General features: G+C 46.8%; 1 protein-coding gene and 1 long non-coding RNA gene across 3 annotated transcripts in view; both read right to left on the bottom strand.

The window, feature by feature from the left end:
* Positions 1-5,444, bottom strand: part of MYH14 (myosin heavy chain 14) — a 99,053-nt gene extending 93,609 nt beyond the window's left edge. For both annotated transcript variants that reach the window (XM_047712535.1, XM_047712536.1), the window contains exon 1: positions 5,304-5,444. In XM_047712535.1, the coding sequence (XP_047568491.1) occupies positions 5,304-5,387 (84 nt within the window). In that variant the 5' untranslated portion in view covers positions 5,388-5,444. The remainder of the gene's footprint in view (positions 1-5,303) is intronic.
* A 920-nt stretch (positions 5,445-6,364) lies between these two features.
* LOC125090003 (uncharacterized) lies at positions 6,365-12,717 on the bottom strand. The gene is made up of 3 exons (XR_007124131.1): positions 12,635-12,717; positions 12,162-12,257; positions 6,365-6,446 (listed from the first exon to the last, which is right to left on the bottom strand). It is a non-coding gene; the product is annotated as an uncharacterized LOC125090003 (long non-coding RNA).
* Between the last annotated feature and the right edge of the window lie 2,286 nt (positions 12,718-15,003).

The following is a 15,003-nucleotide window of genomic DNA, read 5'->3' as shown; positions in this document are numbered from 1 at the left end:
ACGTACCCCTGATAATATTGGGTGTCTATTCTTCTTTAAAAAAAATTTACTACAGGGGCGCCTGGGTGGCTCAGCGGGTTAAGCCGCTGCCTTCGGCTCAGGTCATGATCTCAGGGTCCTGGGATCGAGCCCCGCATCGGGCTCTCTGCTCAGAAGCCTGCTTCTTCCTCTCTCTCTGCCTGCCTCTCTGCCTACTTGTGATCTCTCTCTGTCAAATGAATAAATAAAATCTTAAAAAAAAAATTTACTACATAATTTCCTGTTTCCTGACCTACAGAAACCATGAGATTACAAATGTGTGTTGTGTTAAGTCACATAGTTTTGTCCATTGGGGGATCATCTGCTATGCGCAGATAGAGAACTAATACAGGTTTGGGTATTAAAGCACAGAGAGGTGAAGAAACTTGCCCCTGATCACACAGCTAGAAAGGGGCAGAGCCGGGATCTGAACTCAGGCCGCTTGACTCGAAAGTTCATGCACATAATCATACTGCTCTGATGCTTTTTAAGCCCGTCACACTCACACAAATATACTAGGCATCTCTAGCCATTACAAATGTCCCTAGCACTCTTCTCTGGGCCACCTTACCGGCCTAGAACTCATGTATTCACCGCCAGTCAGACACCCCTTCCAGCACCTCCCGCTCCCACTCTGGGGTCCCATAGCTCCGCCCCTCCCCTGTCCAACTCTGACTCCCCTGGGTCATCCCATCTGGGGCTGGCAGTGCCTGGCCCTCAAGACTGGGAACTCTCGAAGGCCCGGACTGGATCCAATTTAGCACCTTGTCCCTGTGTTCCCCAACACGGGGCCAGGTGTGCTAGGATCTGCCGGAAACTGTGACTTGTTTATGATCAATTTCATCCTTTACTAAGTACATATGTCTCTGGAAGAGGGTGCTAATTATAGCTGCCCTTTCCTGGGAGCCTGTATGCACCGGCTCCAGTTTAAATCTTTTTTTTTTTTTAAGATTTTATTTATTTATTTGACAGACAAAGATCACAAGTAGGCAGAGAGGCAGGCAGAGAGAAAGAGGAGGAAGCAGGCTCCCCGCTGAGCAGAGAGCCCGATGCGGGGCTCGATCCCAGGACCCTGAGATCATGATCTGAGCCGAAGGCAGAGGCTTTAACCCACTGAGCCACCCAGGTGCCCCTCCAGTTTAAATCTTTTACACACATGAGCTCATTCAGATGGCACATCAGCGCTGGGAGGCGGGCTCTGTCCATGGCCCCACATCACAGGGGAAGGCTGGGAGTAGGGAGCCTCTCATCCACTGATACTCTATTCCTCAGTAGACCCCCGTCCCCCCAAGAGGGGCCCACTACCGTGACCTCGGGGCCACCAGTCCCCAGTCTGCACCTGGACAGCTCACTCAGAAGGCAGGTTCCTGGGCCTCACCCCAGATGCACCAGCTAAGGAGACCAGGGTGGGCCTGGGAATCTGCATTTTTACAAATTCCCAGGAGATCTCGTGGCCTGATGGTTCTAGATCACACTCGATCCAAAACACTTGACATCATCCTTGATTCCTCTCTTCTCCTTAACCCCTCCATCCAGTCCAGCTGCAGGGAGTGTCGACTTGACCTTCAGAACATATCCAGAGTCTGACCCCTTGTTGCCATTGCTCTAGTTTAACCAACCCGCCATTGTCTCCTGCCTGGACCCCTGCAGTCACCTCCTCTCCGGTGCCCCTGCTTCAGCAACTTGCCTCCGTTGGGCTATTCCCCAGGTCAGCTCATGCCCCTTCTCTTCTCAGAGCCCTCCAGTTGTTCCCAGCTCGTTCCAAGTAAAAACAAAGTGCTTGTCTTGACCGCAAGACCCAGAAGGATATAGCCCCATCCCCTCCTTGATCTCACCTCCCTCCCTCTCCGCCTTACTCCCTCTACTCCATCCATACTTCCTTGCTGTTCCTTGGACACAACTAATATGCTCCCACCTCAGGACCTTTGCACAGGCTGTGTCCCCTCCCAGAATCCCCATGGCTCGCTCCATCTATTCCTTCAAGTCTTTGCTTAAATGTAACCTTGGCAATGATACCTTCCCTGGCCACTTTGTTTAATAGCATACCAGCCCCCAGGTAGCCCCCATCTCTTTCACCTGCGGTCCTGTTTCTGTTTTTAGAAACATATTATATCATTTACATATTTCCAACATATTATATCATTTACTTATTTACTGTGTTTGTTATTTATTGTCCGTCTGTCTTTGACTGTAAAATTCCAGCCTACAGAGTGTGTGGACTCTGCTTCGTTTACTGCTCTGTTCCCAGCACCTGACATTTGCATACAGTGAGTGGTCCATAAATATCTGTTGTGTGATTGAAATAAACCCTTTAAGAAATTCTGCTTAAGGATGCCTGGGTGGCCCAGTCAGTTAAGCCTCTGCCTTTGGCTCAGGTCATGATCTCAGGGTCCTGGGATCGATTTCTGCATCAGGCTTCCCGCTCAGCAGGGAGTCTGCTTCTCCCTCTCCCTCTTCCCCTTCCAAGGCTTGTGCTCTCTCTTGCTCACTCTCTCTCCCAATCTCAAATAAATAAATTAAATATAATCATTTTAAAAAAATAATGAAGATTCTCTCTCTCTCTCTGCCCTTCCCCCCACTCACTAGCACTCTCTTTATCTAATAAATGAGTAAATCTTCAAAAGAAAACGTGGCTACAAAAGAAAGAAAGAAAGAAAGAGAGAGAGAGAGAGAAAGAAAGAAAGAAAAAGAAAAGAAAAAGAAATTCTGTTCAAGGGGTGCCTGGCTGGCTCGGTTGAAAGAGCATGTGACTGTTGATCTCACAGTCCTGAGTTCAAGCCCCCTGTTGGATATAGAGATTACTAATAATAAATAAATAAACTTATTTTCTGTGTGCCCTTGGGTATTTTACTTGATCTCTTTTAGCCTATGCTGATTTATAATAGAGAATAATAAATAAATAAACTTAAAAAAAAAAAGAAATTCTGCTCAAGCCGTAGGATGATGGGAAACTTTTGCTTCCTGGTTAATTTTACAGGCTGCTTGCATTTTCTAAAACAAAAATCATGACCTTATAACCAGGAAGGGAGAAAAGGCCACTGAAGCTATTTTTTACACATTATTTCCTTTTCAGATTAAAACAATTTTAATTACGCAAGGTGGGAAAACATTCAAATAAGAGGGTAATATTTCCTTTGACCTGCACCTTCCTTCTCAGGTCCCCTTTCAGATGGACCCCCTCATAATATTTTGGTGTGTACTCTTCCAAAACCACATACTATTTATTGACATCTGGGAGCCCCCACCTGTGTTTGTAAATAAAGTTTTATTGGCACACAGCCATGCTCATTGGCTGGTGCATCTATGGCTGCTTCCACGCCACCAAGGCAGAGCTGAGGAGTTATGCTAGAGATTATACAAGGCTCGAAGATGTAAATATTTACTATTATACACCTTATAGGAAAAGTTTGCCAACCTCTGATTTATATAGATAGATAAACAAGTAACTGAAAAATATTTCCTGTGATTTCTTGTGTTTAGGAAATAGGATCATACTTGGTATACCGCAATTACTGTTCTTTTTGTTTTTAAGATATTTATGTGTTTACTGATTTGAGAGAGAGTGAGAGCAAGAGAGATCACAGAGGCAGAGGGAGCAGACTGGTTGCTGAGCAGGGAGCCCAACGTGGGGCTCAATCCCAGGATGCCAAGATCATGACCTGAGCCCAAAGCAGATGCTTAACTGACTGAGCCACCCAGGGTGCCCAGAACTCACTTTTCTTATTTAACAATATGTTGTGGGGAACTTTCTGGACCCCTACATTTAAGTTCACTCTAATCTTTTTCACATCTGCATGGCATTCCAACATCAGTCTGTAGGACCATTGACCTGTTTCCAAATGGGGCTTTCCATGGCCTTCCATCATGCCCTTCTACAAATGACAATCCAGCAAACACCCTTCCTGCCTCTTCATGCACATGCGCAGATATTGCTGAGTCAGCATATAAAGCAGCTAAGCGTTTCATACATGTTGCCAAACTGCCACCCACAACAATCCTAGTTTCCTTTTTAGGAAAGAAACCAACCAGTCAGGTATTTATGATGGGCTATTCTGCCACAGGTCCCATACCTCCAGGAGGTCCACCTGTAATTTCCTGACCCTCGAACACACTCAGTTTTTGCTCAGACCTTTGAACTGGCTGGTCCTTCTCCACCCTTGTCTACCTGGCGAAATGCTGTGAGGGCCTCAAGATCCAGCCCAGATGATCAGATGGAATTTTGTGGCATTAATTGTGCACTGATCCCAGAGCCCAGCAACTGCGTTTCCAAGTACCCACAGAACTCGAACACAGGTGATATACGAGAGTGTGTCCAAAACTGACCAAGGACTGGGAACACAGAGACCATCACGATCACGGGCCCTGCTGCTTGGGAGGGGTTAAGTAAAAGGGAGTGATTCCCCCAGGTGTTTCTAGAAGCAATAAATCAGTGTTACGTATGACAATGGGTGACATAACGCTGAGTGGAAAAAGTAAGAAACAGAACTGGGTCCGACGGCACAATTTAAAAGATAAAATGCATCTTTCATATCAATGTAGAGGATAGAGTTACACAAAGCAGACTGGCTGGTTTGCAAGTGTTAGCTGGTACCCAGAGAGGCATGAACGCAATGAGTTGGGTTTGTCCAGGAGTGGGGCCGGTGGACCGAGGGGGAGAAAGAAAAAAGAAGGAAAAACAGGGATACGGACAAAGGACAGCAAGACAAGAACTGAAAATATGACATAACTCTATGCGCCCAGCTTCACACACACCCATCCGCAAAGGATCCATCTCAGGGGTCCCTCTCTTCTTGGAGGCTCCCCAACCTCCCCCAGCCCGAAGCAGTCACCCCGGCTCTCGGTTCCCAGCAGCGCCTTTGGCTGCCTCCGGTAAATCACGCATTTCCCTAGACTGAGACTCTGACTGTCTCCCAACCCCCGCACAGACAGTCTGAGGGCAGGAAACCAAGTCCGTGCCTCGATTTCCTAATCCACAAGAAGGGGGATCATGACAATGCTAAGAGTATCCACCATAGTTACCAGAGGGTTAAATTGATTCTACTTTGTGCTTAGTGCGGGATTCTAGCACGTCGCAAATACTCGATAAATGTCGCCAGCTATTATTATCATATTAATATCATCGCTATTATTGAGATGGGCTTCCCCGACATTGGGAAAGGTCTCCCCTCACCCCCCAATGCCTCCTTTTCCAGGAAGCCTTCAGGATTTCTTGTAAGGAGCCCTGCCTATGTCTGTGGCCCCTCATGGGCAGCCTCTTCCCCCAGGTGCGGGCATTGCCTGCTCACCTGCTGGTCTCTCCCGCCAGCCTGGGAGCTCCTCGATGGCACAGACCTGAACCGGGTCACCTTGCCTTCCTCGGAGCCCAGCATAGCCTCCCAGTGTCTCTCAGGCCTCCGGAATCATCTGCCCACCTGAACAGAACGCAGGCTGGGAGAGCAGATAAGGCAGGTGTATAATTAACGAATATATGACAGGCTGTATATGTTAACAGCCTGGTGACAGGGTAGAAACCGTAAGCGCTGAGAGTCCCAATCTGGTTTCAAGTCACCTCCTGCCCCCTCCCCTACCGCTCGCCTCCACGTTCCCTGCACTCCAGCCTCGTGGTAGACACACCTGCCCCAGGACCCACCTCCAAGCCTCAGCCCAAGCCAGGCAGTGCCCTCACCTTGGGATGTCCTCCCTGCCCCTTTTCCCATGCAGACTGTGGCACGAGATGAGATTTGCACATTCAGGGCCCACGCCTAAGCCTTGGGAGCCTGCCTTCCCGCACCTGCCCTCCGCGCCTTCCCGTTCTTCCCTCCACCATCAAATAAAACCCAAAAGCTCTTCCACAGAATCATTGCTGTTTTTTGTTTTTTTTTTTTTTTTAAGATTTTATTTATTTATCAGACAGATCACAAGTAGGCAGAGAGGCAGGCAGAGAGAAAGGAAGGGAAGCAGGCTCCTCGCTGAGCAGAGAGCCCGATGTGGGGCTCGATCCCAAGACCCTGGGATCATGACCTGAGCCGAAGGCAGCAGCTTTAACCCACTGAGCCACCCAGGCGCCCCAACTGTTTTTTTTTTTAAGTCAGGCATTTTAAGGTATAATCCATATGCAAATGTATAATTATATCACAGACACCTATATCAGGGAAATTCGCCCTTTCTAGCACACGGTTCTACGGGTTCTGACAAATGGAAAGAAGAGGACCAAGGTACAGGGCGGAGCCATCAGCCCTGAAAGGCCCTCGTGACATTTGTCCCATTGCTGAGGTCCGCGGCGGCTGGGGCTCGATATGTGAGCATGTTCGTGTCTTTCTCTTTAAAAACAAACCAAAAACAAGTGCACAGAACTCGACAACGCGACGCGGATGTATCCAAGTTTATTCCAGCCAATCCATGGCGGGGGGTGGGGGTTGACAGGCACGTAGGCTGTTTCCAGGGTTTTCCTATTATAAACAAGGAAACGAGAGGAAAGATGAATGTTCCCTCTGAATCCTTCTTGTGAACACGGACCAATTGTCTCTCACTAGGGTAGACACTAACAAGGCTGATGGCTCTTGGGGTGTGAATTGTTCCCTAATATTTTACTATGAAACATCTCAAGCATGTAGAAATGTTGCAAGCAGTGGCAGGGGGTGGGGGGTGGGGGGGAGTGCCCAGTGGACACAGGGGTAGCCCTTGGCTACATTCTACACTTGGCATTTTCTGTATTTATTTTATGACAAATATATCCATGTATCCCTCCCTCTATCTCAGCGGTTCTGATCCAGGGACAAATCAGGCCGCTCAGAGGACATCTTGCAATGTCTGGAAACAGACTCTTCTATTGTGATGAACTGTGGAGGGGGAGAGAGGTGCTGGGCCCCATCCTACAGTGCTTGGGACGGCCCCATGACAAAGAATGACCTGGCCCCAAGTGTCCATAGTACCAAAGCTGGGAAACCCTGCTGTCTCGCCATTCCTTAGAATACTTCGCAGACTTCAGACTCTTTAGTTCTAAATAATTGATCACACATTTTATTAGCTACAGTTCATTCTCGGTTTATGGTTCCCTTTGGAGGTAGAATTCACAAGCAGTAAAATGTAAAGCTCCTAAATATACCGACTGGTCCATGACTTTGGACAACTACACATACAACTATTAGAAAATACAGGGCAGGAGTGCCTGCCTGGCTAGCTGAGTTGGTAGATGGTGCGACTCTCAATCGCGGGGTTGTGAGTTCGAGCCCCATGTTTGGTGTAGAGATGACTTAAAAATAAAATCTTAAAAAAAAAGAAGAAGAAGAAAATACAGAACATTTCCACACCCCAGGAAGTTACCTTTGCTCCTTCCCTGTCAATCCCCACAACACTACTCCAGGCAACTACTATCCTGATTTTTTATCACCATTGATGAGTTTTGTTTGTTCTAGATCTTTTTATAAATGGAATCCCAGTGTGGGTGATCTTTTGTGTCTGGTTTCCTTCATTCTGCAAGACGCTTTTTTTTTTTTTTTTTAGATTTTATTTATTTGAGAGAGAGAGAGCACAGGCAGGTGGAGGGGTCGAGGGAAAGGGAGAAGCAGGCTCCCCACTGAGCAGGGAGCCTGATGCAGGGCTCCATCCCACGACCCTGGGATCATGACCTGAGCCGAAGGCAGCAGCTTAGCTGACTGAGCCACCCAGGTGCCCCTGCAAAATGGTTTTGAAACTCATCCGTGTTATTGTATGAGTCAGTGGTTTGATCTGAGTACTATTCCTCTGTATGAATGTACCCGTGGCTTTATCCATTTTTCTGTTCGTGGATAGCCGGCATATTTGCAGTTTGGGACTATTGTGAAGAAACCTGCTTTCAATATTATTACACCAGCCTTTCTGCGGGTGTACATTTTTATTTCTCTTGAAGAAACACCTGAGTGAAACTTCTGAGTCATCGAATTGGTGTGGGTTTAATTTAGAAGAAATGCCAGACTTTTCCCCCACGGTGGCTGCGGTAGCTTGCCATTGTTGCTGTGACAATTTCCCACGAACTCAGTGACTTAAAACAGCAGAAATCTATTTCCTTCTAGATCTGGAGGTCAGATGTCCGAGGGGGGACTTACAGGGCTAAAATCAAGGTGCCATCAGGATCATGCCCCTTCCAGAAGGTTCTAAGGGTGAATTTGTTTCTCTGTCCTTTGCAGCTTCTCAAGGCTGCTTTTATCCCATGGCTCGTGGCCTCAGCCCTCCAACGTCTGCTTCAGCCAGCACATTTCCTTCTTCTGACCCTGACCTTCCCACCTCCTTCTTATAAGGACCCTTGTGATGATACTCAAGATAATATCCAGGATGAAATCCAAGATAATTGCCCCAACTCAAGACCCTTATTGAATCTCATCCACAAAGTCCCTTTCACCACATAAAGAGATGTTCACAGTTTCTGGAGATTAGACTGTGGATATCTTTCTTATCAGATTATTATTATTATTATTATTACTGGATATTATTATATGATTAGATAGCATTGTGATGGGATGAGATGAGATGCGATGCTTGTCTTTTTCCCACCAACAGTTTTTGAGAGTTCCGGCTGCTCCCCATCCTTGTGACATTTAACACTGTCTAATATTCGCCATTGTGGGTGTGTTGTGTCTCACTGTGGTTTTTAATTTGCACTTCCTTGATGACTAATGATGTTGAACATTTTCTTCATGTGCTTATTGGCCACTTGTCATTTCTCTTTAGGGAAGTGTCTATTCAGATATTTGGCCCATATTTGAATCAGGTTGTTGGTCTTTTTTCACTGCGTTCCAAGAGGGATACATGCCTTATTTATTTATTTATTTGACAGAGAGAGACAGTGAGAGAGGTAACACAAGCAGGGGGAGCTGAGCAGGGAGCCCGATGTGGACTCGATCCCAGGAGGCTGGGATCATGACCTGAGCTGAAGGCAGATGCTTAACGACTGAGCCACGCAGGCACCCCACCTTTTTTATTTGACTCATTCACTTTATACTCCCGACACCCACACAGGAAGTTCCCAATTTACCCCTCTTTTTTATTCTTCTCTCCCTCTTCAGCTCCCACTCCCCTGAGACCTCAGCAATCCTTGAGACTTTGTGCCTTTAGGGAAAACAAGGCAAATTTTTACAGTTCCTGGGGGAAGGGAGCCTTAGTTTTGGGGTCCCACTGTCCAACATGGTAGCTGCCAGTCACATGAGTCTGTTCAAGTTTCAATTGAACAAATTGAAAATTAAAGTTCCTGGAGTTTCTGGCTGGCTCAGTTGCTGCAGCGTGTGACTCTGGATCTGAGTCCTGAGTTCAAACCCCAAGTTGGGGTCAGTGGTACCCTTAAAAAAAAAATTCAGGGACACCTGGGTGGCTCAGTCAGTTAAGCTGCTGCCTTTGGCTCAGGTCAGATCCCAGGGTCCTGGGATCAAGACCCACATCAGGCTCCTTGCTCAGCAGGGAATCTGCTTCTCTCTCTGCCTCTACCTGCCACTCTGCCTGCTTGTGTGCTTGCTATCTCTCTCTCTCTCTGACAAATAAACAAACAAAATCTTAAAAAAAATTCAATCCCTCAGTCTTGCTAGCCATATTTCAAGAGCTCAGGAGCCACACAAGGCTGGTAGCTACCATTTCCAAGGCACAGATAAGCATTTCCATCATCACAGAAAGTTCTGTAAGTATCTATAGGGAAACCAACCCGTCTCTTGCAGAAGTAACTGCATTTCCTAAGATGACACAGATGCATTATTGTGCCAGACAGCTCTGCCTCACCACTGGGGGTGAGGAAAAGAAGAAAGAAGGAAGAGGCAAGAATGAGGGGAAAAACATCCAACCATAATAATAATAGTCTGGCACTTGGTAGGTACTCATTACGTTAAAAAAATACACACAGAACTGCCAGCTAATGAGTATTTACTGAGTGCCAGGTACTTTCTTGACCATGTTATCTGACTTATGTTTATCCTCAGAGAAAGAGGAGGAGCAAGAGAAAAAGACACTCCAGCCAAGCCCTTTCTTTCCCAAATTGCAGAGGGATTAACTCTTAACTTCCACACACCTCTTGGAGCCAACCATCCAGGAAGTCTTTCTCCCTTCCTTCCTCCTTTCCTTTCCTTCCCTTCCCTTCCCTTCCCTTTTCTTTCCTTTTCTTTCCTTTTTTTTTTTTAGGGAAATCTTTCTTAAATATGCCATGCACATTGGGGATCCCAGTTGGCTCAGCTGGAAGAACATGCAACTCTTAATCTTGGGGTTGTGAGTGCAAGCCCCATGTTGTGTGTAGAGTTTACAAAAAGCAAAAAATGTGCCACATACTTACACTAAATAGGGTTTATTATCTTTCCTGCCAAACCTGCTCTAATACCTGTATTCTCCCTCTTGATAAATGGCCTCTCTGTATATCCATATATCTAGGTTAGATAACAGGAGCACCCCCATCACTGTCTCTCTCCTCCTTGTTCAGCTCTCCCCGCTGCCCCCCCACCCTGCCCTTCTCACCATTCTCTTGGCCCAGCCTCAATTCAGGCATCCTTCTCTCCAACTTGAACACTTAACCTGTTCTCCTTCCAGGTTTCAAGGTTCTCCCCTCTGGATTGTCCCCCATATGGCACCAGATGGTCTTTATAAACCCAGAGCAGATCCTGCTCGTCCCCTACTCACAGTCCTCCCATGGCTCCCCAGTGCTTCTAGGATAATATCCCAGCCCTTCAATTGGCACCAAAAATATCTCTTTCATCTTTGCACAAACACTGCTCCCATTACCCAGAATTCTCTCCCCCTTCCCTGGTGAACTCCTATTCATCCTTCAATACCCGACTCAAATATCCCTTCTCCCAGGAAGCCTTCTCTGACTCCCTCAGACAGACCAGTATACACCTCCTGTACCCCTGCAGTACCCTTCAAGACCTTAATCACCCACTGGTCTCTCTCCGTTGTGAGTTCCTGGCTACCTTTCAATCTTCCTCATGACAGTGTGACATTCCAGCAGGAAAAAGTCTTACTCATCTTGGTCGCCGTAACCTCTTGGAAAGGGCCTGGACATCTAGTGTGGGCACTCAGTAAATGTGTGTTGGAAAAAATAATAAATAATAGTTAGCATCAAATGAACACTGTAAAAAAATAGTAAGTTTACAGAGGAGACACTAGAAAGTGCCTTCAGTAAGTAATCAAAATGAATATGATCGGTCATGAGACCTCCCAACATCAGGGGCCTTCTGACATCATGCACCAAGAAGGACATGGCATCACTTCCACAGTGTTCCTGCCCAAAGTACATAACCTGAATCTAATCATAAGGAAAACATCAAACAAATCCACACCGAGGGCCATTCTATGAAATAAATGGCCAGTACTCCTCAAAAGGGTCAAGGTCATGAAAGACAAAAAAAGACAGAAGCATCACATGTTGGAGGAGACTAAGGAGACACAACAACTAATTGTAATGTGAGATCCCGGATCAGAAAAAGAAAAAGAACAGGACTGGGATATCAGGGAAATTAGAATAAGATTCGCGGGTTGGTTCACAGGCAGTTAGTTTCCAAGGTTAGTGTCATGATTTCGATCATTTGACTGTGGTGACATAAGGGGTTAACCTTCGGATTAAACTTGGGTTTAAACCTTTGGATTAAACTTGGGTGAGAAATTATGGGACTTCTTCACATTGTTTTTGCCACTTTTTTGGTGACGTCTGAAATGATCTCAAAATGATCAAAGAAAATGAGCCATGTGTGGCGAGAACTTCACACACAACGTCTTGGTCTACACTCTTGATACCGTTGTCTCGATTTTGCCAATGTAGGAACGGGCTCAGAGAGAAAGAAGCAAGGGGCAGAGCTGGGGCCTGAGCCCACAGCATCGCACTCCAGTGCCTGCATTCTTAAAAACCCAACAGGAATTTTTTTGAGCACCTACTCCACTCTGGGAATACCGCCACGGACAACACAGAGTCTCTTTCCTCCTGGATCTCACCTGGCGGTAGAGGAGATGGACAATGAACAAGCAAGCAATAAAATATATGATGTATGATATGGTATCAGGTGGCAGTAAGTTTTTTAAAATGCTGACCAAAGGAAAGAGAGAACACAGACAGACAGGAGATGAACTCTGAGAACAGGAAACGGAAGTACAATGGAGGCAGAGATATTCAACCTCGGAGCATTGGCTACCTTCTCTTCCCCACGTATCTGAGTTTTACCCACCTGGAGTTGCTCGCTAGAGCCGCTGTAACCAGCTCCACAAACTGGGTGGCCCAGACATCGGACATGTTTTTGTCTCACGGTTCTGGAATCTGGAAGCTGAAAACCAAGATGTCGGCTGGGTGGGTTCTTTGTGAGACTCTGAGGGAGAATCTGTCCCAGGCGTCTCTCCCAGCTTCTGGCAGCTTTGGCTTCAGGCGTTCCTGACTTGGACATGATATTTTCTCTGTCTTCACGTTGTCTTCCCTCTGTATGTGTGTGTCTGTGTCCAAGTTCCTGCCCCAGCTGCTTTAGCTATCTCTACTCCCAACATGGAGCTCAAACTCATGACCCCGAGATCAAGAGTCAGAGGCTCCCACCAAGAGAACCAGCCAGGTGCCCCACAACCTTCCCCTTTTTTACGAGGACCTCAATCCTATTGGATTACCTCCCACCCTAATACATCACCTTAACTTGATCATTTGCCAAGACCTTACCTCCAAATACGGTCACATTCGTAGGTCCTGGGGGTCAAAACGTCAGTATCATTTTAGGGAGACAGAATTCAACCTGTTAATCCTCAACTCAAATCGTGGCTCCTCCTGAAAGTGTTTCTTCACTGCCCAACCCTCACTAATCTGTCTGCTGACCCACAGAGCCCCTCCTCCAGACCCAATTCCTACAGATGCGTCCGTTCACTTTCGTCTGTGTTTTGTGACTGTCCTCTCAGGACAGAGGTCTGTCCTCTCAGCATGAGGAGGGCAGTATCAACCACGCCTAATACCCCCTCTGACCCGACCCCACAGTGCATCAATACAAAGAAAGTGCTCATTCTGTGTTTTTAGAATGCCTAAACGAATTCATTCAACAAACACTAATTGATCACCTATGAGGACAAGCTCTGGGCTAGTCCCTGGGGAGGCGGCAGTGGACAAGATGGACACAAATCCTGGCCCTTATGGATTTCACATCCCACTGGGGAGAGAATAAACAAGATAAATAACAAGTCAGATGGTAACACACACTGGATCCTTTTTCTAGGGCTGCCATGCAAAAATGCCATGAGATTGGATGGCTTAGAACAACAGACATGTGTTATAGGCCTACGGTTGGGGAAGGACGGAAGCCTGAGATCAAGGTGTTGGCAGGGCCATGCTGCCTTCAAAATCCAAAGGAAAGAACTCTTCCTTGCTTCTTCCCAGCTTCTGATAGTCACAGGCGACCATCAGGTGGCCCGGGAAGGTCTCTCTGTGGAGGGGACACTAGAGTCACAGCTTGAAGGAGAGGAGTCAACAACGCTCTCTTAGGAATGATGAATGTAAATTTCACCGCCTGACATTTGTGACATTTCCCTTGGCCTCTTGGAGGTATTTTAACTTGTTTTTTTTTCCTTCTTCTTCTTTTTTTTTTAATTCTTTTTTTTTTAAGAGTTTATTTATTTGTTTGACAGACAGAGATCACAAGTAGACAGAGAGGCAGGCAGAGAGAGAGGGGGAAGCAGGCTCCCTGCTGAGCAGAGAGCCCGATGCGGGGCTCGATCCCAGGACCCTGAGATCACGACCTGAGCCGAAGGCAGAGGCTCAACCCACTGAGCCACCCAGGCGCCCCTTTTTTCTTCTTCTTCTCCCTGCTCATTTCCTGGTTTGAAACTGGCGAGATGAAGAGGGAGTAGTCAGGGAGGCGTGGTTCTCCTAAGAATCTGAGAATTTTTCCACCACGTCAAATTCACTCCATCAGCGGCTCTGAGAAGCTCCAACAGCTGCGAGGCCGAGAAGCCGGTCAGATCCCACCTCCAGAGAGAGGCCGGGGGCCCCTCTGTTGTGCTCCAGCTGCCATGGGAAATTGCAGACCATGCCAGCCAACGCCCTTGCCAGCCTTTGTTTGGAAGAACACGCCCACAAAAGAGGCTCTTGCCTCCCGAGTGCACAGCTCAAGGCTTTATCACAAAGTGAGCACGCTGGGGAAGCCAGATTCAAAAGCAGAACACTCCAGCCCCATCCTCACTTGAAACACCATAGAGGCCAACGTTCCTGGTCTCAAATTCCCCATAAAGGGAATTGTGCAGCCGGTTTTCCTTTGGCTTTACGTAATGTACCCACGTGGGCTTATGTTGTAGATTGTTTATGCTCATTTCTGTGCCTCAGGGGCTGGGAAACTACTGCCTGGGGGCCAATATTGGCCTGTTGCCTGTTTTATAAATAAAGTTTTATTGGAACACCACCACATCTCTTCATTCACAGTTGTCTATAGCTGTTTGCTACAATGGCCGTGGCAGAGACCATATGGCCCAGAAAGACGAAAATATTTACTATCTGGCCCTTAACAGAAAAAGTTTGTCAACCCCTGCTGGATGGCATTCCATTGTACAAATACAACACTATCTTTTTATTCATCCAACTGTGAATGGGTGTTTGTGTGGTTTCCAGTTTCGGTTTATTACAATAGGGCTGCTAAGAACATTCTAGTCCGGAGGTTGTTAAATGTTTTCTGTAAAGGGCCGGATAGTAAATATTTTAGATTTCAGGGGCCACATATGCTCTTTATCACTTATTCCTCTAGTTCTTCTTTTTGTTTTTCCTTTTTACGACTCTAAAAATATAAAACCATTCTTAGCTCTGGGCCACCCAAAGTCAGGCCATAGACAGCATTTGGCCTGCAGGCTGTAGTCTGCCAATCCCTGTCTCTGTATGCAGATTTTGGTGAACATCTGTCCCACACTGTTACTGGGTATACTATGTTCTCTTTTTATAATAAACATTTCTTGGGGCGCCTGGGTGGTTCAGTTGGTTAAGTGTCTGACTCTTGATTTCAGCTCAGGTCATGATCTCAGGGTCATGGGATCGAGCCCCGGATCGGGCTGTGCTCT

This window comes from Lutra lutra, chromosome 17, assembly GCF_902655055.1.
Source record: "Lutra lutra chromosome 17, mLutLut1.2, whole genome shotgun sequence".
NCBI classification, from domain to species: Eukaryota; Metazoa; Chordata; class Mammalia; order Carnivora; family Mustelidae; genus Lutra; species Lutra lutra.
This window is presented reverse-complemented; position numbering and strand designations above follow the sequence as displayed.